This window comes from Theropithecus gelada, chromosome 1 (assembly GCF_003255815.1).
Source record: "Theropithecus gelada isolate Dixy chromosome 1, Tgel_1.0, whole genome shotgun sequence".
Taxonomy (NCBI): domain Eukaryota; kingdom Metazoa; phylum Chordata; class Mammalia; order Primates; family Cercopithecidae; genus Theropithecus; species Theropithecus gelada.
In genome coordinates this window covers 205,040,361-205,055,723 of record NC_037668.1, presented here as the reverse complement: position 1 = coordinate 205,055,723, position 15,363 = coordinate 205,040,361, and the positions used below count along the sequence as shown (strand labels likewise).

The window sequence follows — 15,363 nt, the reverse complement described above, 5'->3', positions numbered from 1 at the left end:
CTGTGGACCACAGTCCCAGAGTAGTCCATTTTGGAATAGCATACAAATTCCAGGTGTAAATTACTAAGCTTGTTTTTATTTTTATTATTTTTTTTTTTTGAGACAAGATGGTCTTAATATGTTGCCCAGGCTGGACTTGAATTCCGGGGCTCAAGCGATCCTCCTGCCTCAGCCTCCCGAGTAGCTAGGACTACAGGCACAAGCCACCATGTCTGGCTACTTTTTAATTTACCAGTAAATATTTAAGGAACAGGTTTTTGACCACTGGGTGCTCTGGAAACACTTAGAGGTTTAGGGGCTAACAGCATAAACCATACCTGTATTTTAAGGACTGAAGATCAAGTTTCAGGTCATGCTCTTATTTCCATTTGGTAAGGCTTCCCCTAGCAAGGTTAGCAGCAGAGAAAAGTGACAATGAAAAGGGCATCCAAAGGAAGACAGGGCCATGACCAAGATTCTTGCAGTAGCCAGCCAGGGAAGGGATCAGGGTCTCAGCGTCCAGGGCAAACATGCACTCTCTGCCTCCTTTATGCTATCATTTTCCCCTGGGTGGGGTTGCTTCCCAGCCATACATGCATCTGCATGGCTCAGTTCAACGTGCTCTGTGGGGCACATTACATTAGGACGGTGGCTGGCCAGGATTGCGTGAGGTGAAGGGGCTGGACGGGGATGCCTCCAGAGCCTCAGTCTTAGGACCAGCTGAATTTGCCAGGACTTGGCTACAGAGCCCGATTCCTCTGCTGACAAAGTAGAAAAGCATCATTACAGTAACCGTGGAAACTCTTACCTTAATCATTTATTGCCTCGTTTGGACCGATGGTGAAAGGAAGCATTAGACTGTTACCAGCCTAAGGGGAAAAAAAGCAAAGTTCCACTCCATATCACCACCTCTTACACCCTCCCAGCATGCCCACCCACTTCGCCCACCAGCTGGTGGCCTGGCTGCTCCCAACATTGCAATTGTGCTGTTATCATTGGCTGGATTTTCTCAGCTAGGATGACTGCTCCCCTTCTCTCCGATGGATGACCTCAGGGTCCACCCAACTTTGTACAACAGCAGGTCTGACAGGACCAGGCCCATGATGGAACTTCCGGCCACAGGGTCACTTGGCATCCGGTGTGAACATTCTGTGTTCCAAACCTATCTATCCTTCAAGCTCAGGCTCCAGTCCTCAGGAGGACTCAGACATCCTGAGATGAATAGAAATACCTATTTCTGTCAAAGGTTTTCTTTTCCTGCCCACAGGGCCCGACTAGCTCCAGTAGCCTAAGGGCATACACAGTGTTTGCTTGTCACCTGGCAGCAGGTTCCACAGGACAACACTGCTTCCAACCAAGAGACCTATTTGGCAGCTAAGGAGGTGCAAGACAGGTGCGTGTTCCAGGGCCCATGATCCTAAACTGCTGGTTTGGTGGAATGAGGGGGAGGCTGGGTGCAGGTGCAGCTGAGGTGCCATCTCAGAGGCGCCTGTGAGGAGGAGGTGGCATCTGCCAGAATGCAGTTTATGCCTTAAATCACCCTAAGCACAGCCATTACACTTAGAAGGTGCTGTGTCCCCATGAAATGACTGACTCCCAAGGACCCACTTGGGAAACTTGGGATTCCTGTTCCCACAATTCTTGGTTCTGTGGACTTAGAGACGCTGTTTCCCAAAGAGGGGAGCAGGGCACACGGCATTCCACTGAATCATTAGCTGTGGTTGTTGTCTGGGCAAGAAGAGCCAGCACCTTGCAGGGCTGACTGACCAGGACTCTCCAGAGGAAGCAAGGCTGCTGTCGCACAGAGAGGCCAGGAGGAGCCTGTCTGCATCCTTGTCATCCACTCAGGCATCTCTGGACACTGACCTTATCCAATTTTGATAGTAACTAGACAAGCGCAGCAATCCTGAAGTGAGAGGGGCCCCATGACCTAAGGCTTAGACCCCCCCAGGGATGAGTGTCTGGATCACACCAGCAGATAAGCTACCAAGGTCAGCAGAGACACTCACCAAGGGTGAATCTGGAATCTCTTGGACAGGAGGCAGATAGTGCAGTTGCAGCTCTGAGGCCAGTGACAGTGACAGGGAACGTAGTTGGTTCCACTGACTTTCCTTTTTTTTTTTTCAGAGATAGAGTCTTGCTGTGTCACCCAGGCTGGAATACAGTGGTGTGATGGCAGTTTACGGCAGCCTCGACATCCTGGGCTCAAGCAATCCTCTCACCTCAACCTCCTGAGTAGCTGGGACTACAGGCATGAACCACCACCATGCCTGGCTAATTTTTTAATTTTTTAGTTGAGACAGGGCCTTGCTGTATTACCCAGGCCGATCTCAAACTCCTGGCCTCCAGCAGTCCTCCTGCCTTGGCCTCCCAAAATGCTGAGATTACAAGTGTGAGTCACCGTGCCCAGGTGTGAGCCACCACGCTCAGCTCCCTCTTAAAAGCATGGGTCGGTGGAATTCTGGAAGGGCTTCTCCCCACACTGTCTGAAACACAGACCCGGCACTGTGTTGGGTTGTGGTGGGCACTGTAATGTCCCACTAGATTCCCCTTCGTGGGTGAAGGACTTATTCCCTCAGCTGCTGAGAGTGGTTAGGGAAAACAGGCCTCAGCTGCCCGCCCTCTGCAGGGGCTGCCTCATCCTCTTGCCAGCGGAACCCACAGTCGATGAATGATCCATGGGAGGGTGTTAAAGTCCAGTCCTCTCATCCCAAGTCAGGACAACTCCAGAGTGGAGTTAGCTGAGGCCTTTGTGGGTTTCGCGTAGCTCCATATCTCCCTCCATCCAATCCTGCTTCCTTCCCCGGGCCTCCATGAGGGTTGATCCCAAGAGCTTGCCCTGAGAAACATTGGCTCTCTAATCTCTGCATCTGCCTCCTACTCAGCTGAGCCCATTCGGTTTTCCCACAGGTAACTGGTCTTAGGGGCTGTCAGGGGCCATGTGAGACGGCTGCTCTTGAGGATCATGAGGTGAGAAAGCAGCAAAGGACAGAGTTCAGGTCAGGCATGTCTGGCCTCGGCGTGTGTAGCTGAAGGGGCAGGTGAGTCTCCCTGATGCTCACCGGTTCGCTGGGATGTTTATCGCAGATCTCTGCGCGGAACCCGTGATCTACTTTGCACTCATGAATTGACCTTAACCGCATGGTAACTGTTATGTATCTCCAGCCCTGTTCCCTCTTGAAAAAATGAATTTTATGACCTTCCCACTGTTTGTGGTGGGGCCTTCTGGTTTATTTTTATTTTTTTATTTTATTTTATTTTTTATTTTTTATATTTTTGGAGAGGGAGTTTCACTCTTGTTGCTGAGGCTGGAGTGCAATGGCACGATTTTTACTCACTGCAACCTCCGCCTCCCAGATTCAAGCAATTCTCCTGCCTCAGCCTCCCGAGTAGCTGGGATTACAAGGCGTGTGCCACCACACCCAGCTAATTTTTGTATCGTTTTAGTAGAGATAGGATTTCATCACGTTGGTCAGGCTGGTCTCAAACTCCTGACCTCAGGTGATCCACCCACCTCAGCCTCCCAAAGTGCTGAGATGACAGGCGTGAGCCACCCTGCGTGGCTATGTTTTATTTTTAACACAGGGTCTTGCTCTGTCACCTAGGCTGGAGTGCAGTGGCACAATCATGGCTCACTGCAGTCTTGACTTCCTGGGCTCCAGCGATCCTCCCACCTCAGTCTCCTGAGTAGCTGGGACTACAGGTGCACCACCACGCCCAGCTAATTTTTGTATTTTTGGTAGAGATGGGGTTTCACCATGTTGCCCAGGCTGGTCTCAAACTCCTGGCCTCAAGTGATTGCCCGCCTTGGCTTCCCAAAGTTCTGGGATTCCAGGCTTGAGCCACAGCACCCAGCCTAGTTTAGAGTCATATGTAATCACCCTGAGATTTCCTGGGCATGCGAAGCAGAACCACGTTGACCCTGCTACTTAGTAACCCCCAGCCCCACTGCGGGAAGAGACTGTGTGGCCTCTCCTCCTGTAGCCTCTGCCCTGTCTGGTGGGCAGTCAGGGCCAGTCTGGAAAAAGGCAGACCTGACTTCGGAGCAGGAATTACAGACCACACCTTGTCCCTCTGTTGTTGGCAGTGTCAAAAGAATTTATTTCAAATCTGCTTAAGACTGTGGTAAAACTCAGGTTTTCCAAAAGGTAATACAGAAAGTTCAACCAACCCCCAAAGACCAGAAAACACAGTGTTTGCAATTCAAAAAATACAAACGCTTGTGGATACCAATACAAAAATTAGAAAAAAGTTGCTTTCCTTACCACTCCCCCCTACCCCCCGTGTTTTCAGTGGAACATCCACAGCAACAGGACCAAGAGCTGCCACCAAATACCAACAACGAGTGACCGAAAGTGGGTGCGATGGGGGAGGGGAAGGGAGGAGGAGAAATGGGGATAAAGAAAGGCAAGAAAATGGGAGTTCTGTCGACAGTCAAAACAAGGACACGACGTTTTTTGTTTCTTGTTAAATCCCTTTGCCAACGTTAAACAAACACCTCTCATGCTTAATACAACAGCTTAGTGTCAAGGCAGCAATCCTACATCATGCATTGAACGTTTGCTGCTTTGCCCTCTCCCTGCTTCCTCTGGGTGCCAAGAAAGCCTGGGGCTCTGGATGTCCGGTTTCCAGGGCTAGGAGGAGTTGGAGAGGCTTCCCGGGCTGGGTCTCACCCAGTAAGCACCTGACACGTTCCTGCTACCGCAGTTGCAAGCGGTCACCTTCCCGAACCTGAAGCCTGGGTTTGGCCTCTCCTCAGAGCCTTACCCGAGGGCCTGGCTGGTCTGCAGTGCCTGCATCACTGGCCCACAAGTCCCTAGGCCTTCCCCAGGACTGTGCTCTTTGAGAGAAGAGCGATGGCTCCGGACGAGACTTCCTTGGAGATCTCAACTCCCAGCTCCTGACTCATGTCAACATCAATCATTGAAAAAGCCAGGGCCTCCCCCAACCTGCATAGCTCGTGCTGGTGAAGGCTCAGTGGTCATCAGTCATCTGAAAGTGACACGATGACCCACTAGCCCAACCAGCCTTCAAAACTTCGGCTCAGTTGCATCTCTTCCCACTATCCATGCTGGATTTCAAACCCACTCACACTGCAGAGACCCCTCGAAACAAAGGAGACAAGCTATGAGTTAAGAGACCCCTTAGATAACAGAACTTAGGTAACAAAGAAGGCAGAGGCCTGGGTTAGTGTCCTTCCTTGGTTTAAAGGGGCTTCTGCACGCAGAGGCCTTGAAGCCTAGCAGTGAGACTGCTGACAGGCAGCCTGTTCACAGCACACACAGAGCACTGTTCAAACAGGCCTCCCTGGGAATGGAAACATATGGGGTGTTACTTTCTGTGGTCATAGGAAATCTGTCTTAAAGGTCTATTTTTCGCGCTGGAGGCCAGGCAGCTCCTTGCCCTGGTCACAAGGAGGCTTGGATGGAAGACACTGGTCAGAGAACACTGGAATCTACCCCCTGACAGGTTTGATTCACTGAATGGGACTCATTAGCTGAGATGCCAGAGGTGAAAGACTGCACTTTTTTTCTTTAAAAATGTTATTCTATAATCCTCACAATACATCAGAGGAGGTAGGTTAGTATGACTAGTCCCATTTCAGGCGGGGATACTGAGGCACAGAAAGGATAAGAGACTGGCCCCCACCCATACCATGAATCACTATTCACGCCAGGTTAAGAGAGGGAAGTAACTGAGGCCTGAACTTGGTGTCTGATCAATACATCCTACCCGAAACCTGCCCTCATATTTTTACAGCCCAGATACAGTTAAAGCTGCAGGATCCTTTGATCTTCCGGGAGGAACTGCCAAGAATGCGGTCAACAAACACAGCTATCGGCTCACTTGCAAAAGAAAAGTCCTGAAATTTTCCAGCATCACCATCTTGAATATTTGCCAATAACATCTGTTAGATTTTTTAAAAAACCAATTGAGGGCCACAAACCCATTAAGAAGTTCCTGTTGCTTCCAGTAAAACGTGGCCAAGGAAAACAAAGGTAACAAGTTTTGCTTTCTAGGAAAGGGGGAGCGGGCTGGGGGCATCTTCAGTGAGTAAAAATTCAAGACCCAACAGGTTGGCATCTGTTGGGGGTGGCTCACTCCATTTCCCCCTACCTGCCCCCTGAAGACCCATGGAAAATCCTGGGCTTGGGTATCAAGATAAAGGCTGGAAGCTTTGTCACATACAGGCTTTCTCTGGAACAATGCAGCCGGAAAGCCACAGTCCCTCTGCAGATCCACGCATGACAAACCACTAGCATAACCTGGTGGTTCTCAACTTGTGGAGGCCCCCAGGAGATATCTAGCAATGTCTACAGATACTTTTGGTTGTCACACCTAACTTGGGGGTTGCTACTGGCAGATGATGGGTACAGACCAGGGATGTTGCTAAACATCCTACAGTGTACAGAACTGACCGCAAAATGTCAGTAGAGGTTGAGAAACCCTGGCACCACCCCACAGGCTGTGCAACAGTGTTCTTCAGCATTCACATGTTGAGTCCCCCTAAGGACTGACCCTCCCTCACTACCGCACAGCCAGCAGGTGGCCATGGGACCAGTAACAGCCTCCTTGACACTGAACCACCTGCCCACTGGTGCTGAAATGTGCCTTCCCAGGGGGACCAAGCCTTTCGCTTGCAGTGAGAATTAAGGCTTAAATGCAAATATCCCTGGAAGAAATACACAAAGATCCTGCATTCTGATCCTTTCCTGAGAGTGCTGTGGTGGGGCGGAGGCAGGGGCACCAAGAGGGAGAGAAAGGGCACAAAGAGGAGGGTGGGCCTGCCCCCAGCTCTCTTGGTGAGCTCCACAGTGCCTGCCCAGGCTCAATCCGGAAAGCACCACCCTCCTCAAACTTGGTGGGCCATAGGGCACCTAGGGCACTGTTGCAACTACAAAGTACATATCAGGCTGAAGATGCAGCCTGGAACTATATACAGTTTTATAGTGCTTAGGTCAGTTACCTTGTGGGTCAGTATTACTGGTGTCCTCTTTCATTGGAATCATTATTTTCCCAAGGAGAACAGAGAGGGGAAAAGCAGGCTTTGGGGAAATACTTTCCCCTGCTTGGAATTAGGAGCTGGGATGCTATGTATGCAGTGAGGTGCTAGTGGATATTTTCAGAAGAGATTAATTTTAAAAGGAAAAGGCATACACTTTGACCACACTTGCTCACTAGCAAAGAACAACTGCAGAACACATTACAGAGGCACTATTTACAATGCAATGGAACTCGACATTTTAAAACTACTTTGAATTCCTTTTTCACTGAAACTGCTTGATAGATTTACACCAAGTTACTCCCCAGCCAGCCCAACTAAAGCCTCATCTTGATATCATTTCTATGTACAAATATGCCACCATGATGTAACGTGTTATGGAATTCGATGGTGGATGAGAATTCCATGACCTGTCATTTCTACTCCAAAACCCGGGACCTTCCCGGCCATGAGGAGTTGATAAGTTCCTTCTTCACTTTTCTGATCCCTCAAAAACACAAGTGTGTGGCACGGACCTGCCCTTCTCTTTGAAGTCAGAATATTGAAGGTGTTTTGTGCTGAAGACGGGAGAGGCGTCTGTGAAGGAGAGCTGGATGCTGTCCCTGGCATCGGCCGTATTGCTTCTGGGCTCCTGGAGGAGTCAGAAAAGGGAGGTTCTCAGCCCCCAAGCTCAGGGCAGCAGTCGGGAGGAGGGAGTCCTTGCTGCACCTCTCTGGACTTCAGGGAATTTTTTTCTGAAAGAGGCCACCAGATTTGTGGGCATTTCCCTCCTGCACTTTCCACTTCTCTCCTGACCTGGATGCTGCTCCTTCAAAGGAGTTAGGTTCAGGGTAGCTCCAGGCAGCTTGTGCTCCAGTGATGGGCGATTCCTCTGCAGAGCTGGGGTCCCCTGGTGACCCGGGCTGTGGTGACGGTGGAGGCTCCACAGCCTTCCCCGGGACTCCCCTGTGAGAAGCCGCTGTCACCAGGCAGCCCTGCGTAGCCCACTCTCATTCTGGGGGCAGGGTGTAGGTCTGTTTTTTTTCAGAAGGCAGCTAGACACTTCCCAAAGCTGATAGCTTCCTCAGCCCTAGGAAAGTGGTGACTGCTCTTCATCCTCAATCTTTAGGGATCTTCTCCATGCTCCAAGCCATGGCCACCCAGAGCTATGGCTAAGGATGAAGCTGCAGGGATATGGGAGACAGAGGCAGCGGTGTGGGCAAGCACACAGGGTCCTAGGTCTTGTATGTTACCTCCAAGGGCTCTGGACGGGGCTCTGGGATGGGAGGAGGAGATCCAGAAACTGCTTGGTGAGATGACAAGGAAGAGGCAAGACCTAGACTTCCATGAAGCAGATGGCTCCCAGGCTCTGCAGCAGAGGCTGCAACACAGCACCAAGCAGCTCCTGCAGACGGGGCAGCTGGCCTTGTCGGCCACATCGCAGAGGCAGCGGACCAGGCGGCCTTGCAGACCAAGAGCGTGAGCTTTGAGGTAGGATTGTCGGGCCTGCTGAGTGGAGGCGGGGGACCTGCATGGCTCTGGCAGGCGGTTACTCAGAAAGCAGGCGTGGTATCTGAACAGGAAGGCAGAACCAAGGACGCACAGTCGGTGCCGGTGTACGGGGCGAGTTTTTATAAAAATCCAGTCCAGCAAATTGACAAGTCACTTCTCAGCCTCAGAAATAAAATGCTTGACAAAATATATTCTTTTTAAAAGGAGAGAGAAATATTACCACCAGGTAGAGCTGGAGGTGGCAGGTGACTGGGAAGATGAGAGGAGGGAGGAGAGGAAGGGTTCCCTGGGAACAAGAGCCCGGCCAGGCTCAGAACCCCTGTCGTGAGCTGTCTCTGAGAGGTGTGGATGACTCAATGTGGATCTCAAGGGAGAAGCCTGGTGTTTCCGGAGTCCCGCCCTGGCAGGTCAGACTCGGCACACCCAGTCTCACAGTGGGAAGCTGGGAGACAAGGTACCTGATATTGCTCTTCTATTTTCTGCCTTCCCCAGAGATCCCGCCCACCGCATCAGGGCAGAGCCGTCCCTGCCTGCCACAGGGGCCACTTGTGTCATGATGCTTTCATAACGACAATAGGGTGGACTGACTAGAAGAGGCTTTCCCAGGGTCTGCCATCTTAAATGCTTATGAGTCTGAGAGTGGTTCTGCTCAGAAGAGCAATCTGGATGTGTTTTCAGTTAACTTCTTGGGTTGCCAGTTTCAGAAAGGAGCCACCACCAGGTGAAGACTTCTGACATAGTTGTTAAAATTCTTGTGTTTTCACGTGGATTTAAGAACTAAGAACTGAGTGAATTAATTTTAGGAGACTGGTGTGTGTGTGTGTGTGGGAGGGATGTGTGTGTGTATGTGAGAGACAGAGAGAAAGAGAGAAGGAGGGAGGGAAAGAGAGGGAAAGATGGAAGAAAGAGAGGCAGGGATGGAGGAAAGTAAGAGAGAAGGAGGAAAGGAAGAAAGATTGAAGGAGGGAGGGAAGGAGAGCGAGAAGAAAAGAGAGAGAGAGAAGGAGGGAGGGAAGGAGAGAGAGAAGAAAAGAGAGAGAGAAGGAGGGAGGGAGAAGAAATGAAGGAGGGAGGAAAAGAGAGAGAACACAATTGGCTGACTAATAAAGGAAGCCATTTTAAAAGGTTCTCAACACTTCAGTGAGAGAGGCAAAAGTCTAGCAAGAATGATTAATATCCCTTTCTATCAATCCTGCATTGGGTCTGCAAGTGGCAGGCACTACTAAAGACTCTAGGACCAAGAAGCTAGAAGATAACTTTCTCAGCATGATGAGAATCTGCAGTCTTGGGACTCTGAGGAGGCAGGGTCCCCACGGAGGGCCAACACCCGGGGTGTGGGATTACAGCACAGCTCCTGACTGCCACTCTCAGGAGGCCAGTCTCAAAGTCTACCTTCCTCTCCCTCCAAAAAAAAGACAAGCTTTGAAAACAGCTGGCAGGAAACACAGACATGAAGCCCGAATGCTGACTCCCTTGAGAAAGGTCCTTCTTGGGGAGCGTTCGTAACGTCTGGGTGAAATAAGGGTGACACACGTACCCGCCTTTGCCACTGACAGTGGCAGCTGTGAGCATGGCCCGTGGACCCATTCCCCGTGCCCCCAAGAAAATGTTTCTATGACATTCCACACTGCCAGGTTGTACCCATGACTTGCATATCCTGCTTTTGTGGGTTATTTGAGCTTATGAGAATGGTGGGCATTTTGCCTGTGAATGTCAGTGTCACAGGCGCAGTGCCAAGCTGGAGCGGAGCTAATTGCCTGACAGCTTTGGCCGCCCCAGGTTAGTCGGCACTTCCAATCCTGTGTGCAGGGTGACCTGGAAAAGAAGACAGGGGAAGTGAGGGTGGGAGAGGCTGCTGCAGGGGCCCTGAGTGCTCCAAAGGCACCGCAGACACCGGCAGGATCCCCTGCTGGCTCCAGGGCCATCCATGCAACAGCTTAGGGCTGCTGTAGACTAGTGAATATTATGTCACTCAATATCCCTAATTAAAGGCTATGTTGGTTTGCACCTCTTTCCTCATAATAAGAATCACCCAGCTGACTGGTTCCTCATTTTGCCAGAGCTGCCAGAGCCGGGCAAAGTAGATGCTGTCCCAGGAGCACAGCTCTCATGCACTGGCTCCCGTGGTTACATATTTGTGTCTACTTTCTAGCCACGACCTTCTTTCCTTTCCTACTAATCCCATTCTATTAACTGTGAGGAATAATAGCCAACCTTTTATTTTTTTGATTAAAAAAAGCTTATTTGTTCATTGGTAGAGATGGAGTCTTGCTAGTTCCCCAGGCTAGTGTCAAACTTCTGGGCTCAAGCGATTCTCCTGCCATGGCCTCCCAAAGTACTGGGGTTACAGGCGTGAACCACCATGCCTGGCCAAGGCTATCTTTTATTTTATTTCATTTTTTTGAGACAGAGTCTTGCTCTGTCACCCAGGCTGGAGTGCAGTGGCGCGATCTCGGCTCACTGCAAGCTTCACCTCCCAGGTCACGCCATTCTCCTGCCTCAGCCTCCTGAGTAGCTGGGACTACATGCACCTGCCACCATACCCGGCTATTTTTTTTTTTTTTTTTGTATTTTTGGTAGAGACAGGGTTTCACTATATTAGCCAGGATGGTCTTGATCTCCTGACCTCATAATCTGCCCGCCTCGGCCTCCTAAAGTACTGGGGTTACAGGCATGAGCCACCATGCCCAGCCAAGCCTATCTTTTAGGTTGCCACAAATCCCTTTTGCAAATGAGTAGAAGATCAAATCGATCAATCAGTGATTGGTGTAGACTTCTCAATATTCAGGGCCACAGAACAGGACCCTGCCTCCCCACACTCCAACTCTCCATCCCAAGTGGAGGAGGACTCTACTAAGACGATGGATGGCACCTTTGTGTTTCTCCCTTCCTCACACCCTCCTGGGTTCTCATTCTTGTCTCTCTGTTTCAGGCCTCCTGAGCTACCAGCACTCCCCAGGGACTGGGCTCAGCCATGAGGTCTGCGTCTCCAGAAGCTGCCACCTTAGGGCCCCTGGGTGTCCCAAGTGAACAAGTTAGAATGGAACGCCTCTAGGAAATGTCCAAGGCAGTCCACTCAATAAGCTCTGTCTGGGAAGGCTCTGTGGTCAGCTTCTTTATGGCCCACTCTGCCCATGGGCACTGCAGAGACTTGTGGACAAACAGTGGGGAGCAGCCAGACCAGGTCCGGCCCGGGGGAGGCGTGTACCTGCACATTGCGGTTGAGGCTGAGGGCTGGCATGAAGACCCCGTCCACGTGGCTGAAGGCTGTGGGGCCCTGCTGCTGCCCGTTGATGAAGAAAGTGAGGGTGTGCTTATTCAGGTCCAGCAGCACGCCCACGGTGGCCCCCTTGCACACGCCGCCTTCCGTCCTGGGAAGAGAGTCCCCAGGAAGACCATCACCACACCCAGCCTGGGATGTAGGAGATTAACTCAGGAGAATTATTTATTTATTTTGAGACACGGTCTCACTCTGTCACCCAGGCTGGAGTGCAGCGATGCCATCTTGGTGCACAACAGCCTCGCCCTCCCAGGCTCAAGAGATCCTCCCACCTCAGCCTCCCGAGTAGCTCAGACTACAGGTGCATGACATGAGACCCAGCTAATTTTGTTTGTGTTTTTTGTAGAGATAGGGGTCTCACTATGTTACCCAGGCTGGTCTTGAACTCCTAGGCTCAAGTGATCTTCCCACTTTGGGCTCCCAAAGTGCTGGGATTATAGGCATGAGCCACCATACCCGGGCAGGAAAATTATTTATAGGATGCTGGGAACACCCTCACTTAAACATGGCCCCCAAGGTGGTGGTGGGGTGCTCTCCTGGCATATGAGCCTTCTCTCACAGTGGACACACCTTGTTAACAGGCCATGATGAAGACTCCCCTATAGGAACCAGGCTGTTCAGCCCCCTCTTCCTGAGAGCATCTGGGATCTGCATACTAGAAAAATCGGGTTCTGATGAGTAGGTCCCATTTGAAACTGTGGAGCATGCAGAGTGGGTAAGAAAGGCACCTTTTCCTGCCAAAGAAAGTAACTGACTTGGTGTCCTTTTCTGTTTTAGGCAAGTGAGGATGCTGAGGTCGATGAAGATGTGGACATCCAGGCCTTCAAGAAATTTTGAAAGGCCCCTACCCTACATTGGCTTATCTTCCCAGAAACATCCTAGGGTCCCTCGAAAAGCAGTGTATGGCAGGGAGAAGGGTGCTGAAGTTGAAATCAAGTCCTCTGTTGGAGTCACCATCCCACAGGTGACCAATAGCGGAATCTTGAGAACGTCATTCTGCTCTTGATCAGTGTTGGCAATGTCGTACTTCATAGGTGGTAAGAATTCACATCCACCTGGTGGAAGCGAATCTATTAATAAAAGTAAGGAACATGCTCCCAAGAGGGGCTTGGCTGACCACGTCTTCTCCCATGGGCCGAATCCTGCAGACTCTCCTTCCCTTCCCTGAGGTGGTCTTCGTTTTTGAGTGGATGTCTCTCCCTGTGGCCCAGGCTGAAGTGCAGTGGTGCAATCATGGGTCACTGTTGCCTGAAACTCCTGGGCTCAACGGATCCTCCCACAAGCCTCCCGAATAGCTGGGACTACAGGCACACACCATGCCCAGCTAATTTTAAAAATATTTTATAGAGACGAGGGCCTCACTATGTTGCCCAGGCTGGTCTTGGACTCCTGGGCTCAAGGGATCCTCCTGCCTCAGCCTCCTGAGTAGCTGAGACTACAGGCTTGAGCCACCGCGCCCGCTCAGGGCTGAGGTTTTAGCCTTAATCTTAGCAACGCCACTCTGCTAAGAAAACTTTGTCTGTCCTTCAGATTGAGAATGAGTTGATCTACTGGACGCTGCTGGTAGAGTAGAGGGAAGGTGAGCAGCGAGAAGGATTCACGACAGGAAGTCCCAAGGAGGACTTGGTGAGCGGCCCGGCCCAGACAAGTGTTTCCGGAGAGGGCAGGGCTTCCCCGAGGGTGCCCGGGCAGGTGGGAGAAGGGAACTAAAACCGCACTGTTGGTGCTATTTGGATACTGACCACCGGGTGGCGGTAGTGACCCGCGGGAGGTGCAGAAATGAGTCCGACCTAAGCAAAGCCTCAGGCCCAGTTAGCTCTGGGGTCCAACTTCCCGGCTGCCTCGACTTCCTCCCAGATAGCGCTTACCCTACCCGATCCACATCCCAGGGTGGGAGGACATGCAGAAAGGGGCAGATTCTCTCTACCTTCTCATGGCCCCACTTCCCTTCTGTTTTTCTTACTGAGGTGGCACCAAGGGGCCGTCAAGGACAGCAAAGGCCCAAGAAGTGCTCGGCAGCCCTTGGGAGGAGTGTGGTGGCCAATGGCCGGGAGGGCTGGGGAGTCCACACCACACAAACCGAGGCTGGGGTCCTGGGCTCAACCCTGTGTGTGTCAACTGGCCGCATGGCCTGAGCCATTGTCCGACCTTCCTAAGCCCAGGCTTTTAATTTATTTATTTATTTTGTAGAGAGGAGGGTCTCACTATGTTGCCCAGGCTAGTCTTGAACTCCAGGACTCAAGTGATCCTCCTGCCTCGGCCTCCCAAGTAGCTGGGACTACAGGTACACAGCACCATGCCTGGCTAATTTTTAAAATTACTATTATTTATAGAGACAGGGTCTCACTAAGTTGCCCAGGCTGGTCTCAAACTCCTGGGCTCAAGCAATCCTTCTGCCTCGGCCTCCTTAAGTGCTGGGATTACAGGTGTGAGCCACCATTCCAGTCTAAGCCCCACTTTTATAATCTGTAAAATGGCAACAATAATAGCACTTTTGCAAGGATTAAATGAGCTCAAGATACATTGAGTGCTTCCTACAGCACTGAGCACAAGTAAGGGCTTGACAAATGCTTCTTGTTACTACTCCTGCCAGCAAACAGGGTATCTGGGTGTCAGTTTGGCTTAAGCAAGCAGAGCCGGAGCTGATGGGCCTGGACTTGGCCCCTCTGTGGGTAGGAGGGAGAATGGCCAGCTTGCAGGGTCTGGGCAGAGGCACAGAGCTGCCCGCCTCTTCCCCAGGACTCAGGAGAGAAGGGGCCCTGCCTACCAGCAAAGAGGCAGGCAGATAGGGTCCTGAGGGCCCTCGGGCAAGTCCTTGCCCCAGATGAGACCTGGCTTCCCTGAGAAAGAAGAAGCTGGTCCTTCCTCTGCGGGAAGGTGCCCTAGGGGCTGTTATAGGAGCTGCAGGTGGGCCCAGAGCACTGAGAGCCTCCGGGTCAATTTTGCCTGGGGCTGGGGCCAGTGAAGTCAAGGTCAGCTCCTTGAAGTTCCTCACCCCTTCCTGCTGGGGAGATGGCCCTTAGCAGACCAGGAGCAAGGCTCCATAGCAAGGAGGTGGCGCCAGGTGTCCGCAACTTGCAATTCTCCATTTCTGGCCTTGGGGATTTTTCACCCCCATATCCATCCCCGCATGCCAGCCAGTTGTGAGCACAAAATCCCTGGGAGAGGAGAAAGAGTACGGGGCTATGGTGCAGGTGTGTCGGGGGGGTGGGGGCACTGCCTTCTCTGTGTCTGAGTAGAGAGACCAAGGCACCCTGGAGAAGCCCAGGCCTCGGGGGCAGTCCCGGAGGACCCATCCCCTTCTACCCTCCTAACAGAGGCCCCAGTAGTGACACAGGCCAGGACCTGAGTCTCCTGTGTCCACACTGGCGACCCTACTCCCAGGGCCAGTCTCAGGGCAAAGCCACAGCTGTAGGCACCCTTGGCAGACTCGTTTTAGTAGTGAGCACCCCAGCCATGCCCTCTGCTACTGCCCTGTCGAGGGCCTGGCCCTGCTGAGGCTCAAGCCCACATGAGACCAGGGCAGTGGCCAGGATCACTGCAGGCAAGTTAGTGGCAATGACCTGGTCACAGCTGTGAGGACATCAACCCCAGTGGTGCCCATTAACGC

General features: G+C 51.8%; 1 protein-coding gene across 2 annotated transcripts in view; it reads right to left on the bottom strand.

Moving 5' to 3' along the window:
* Positions 1 to 10,157: 10,157 nt before the first annotated feature.
* Positions 10,158 to 15,363, bottom strand: part of TRIM67 (tripartite motif containing 67) — a 54,217-nt gene continuing 49,011 nt past the window's right edge. For both annotated transcript variants that reach the window (XM_025396232.1, XM_025396241.1), the window contains 2 exons: positions 11,682 to 11,844; positions 10,158 to 10,288 (listed from right to left, as the gene is read on the bottom strand). In XM_025396232.1, the coding sequence (XP_025252017.1) occupies positions 10,223 to 10,288; positions 11,682 to 11,844 (229 nt within the window). In that variant the 3' untranslated portion in view covers positions 10,158 to 10,222. The remainder of the gene's footprint in view (positions 10,289 to 11,681; positions 11,845 to 15,363) is intronic.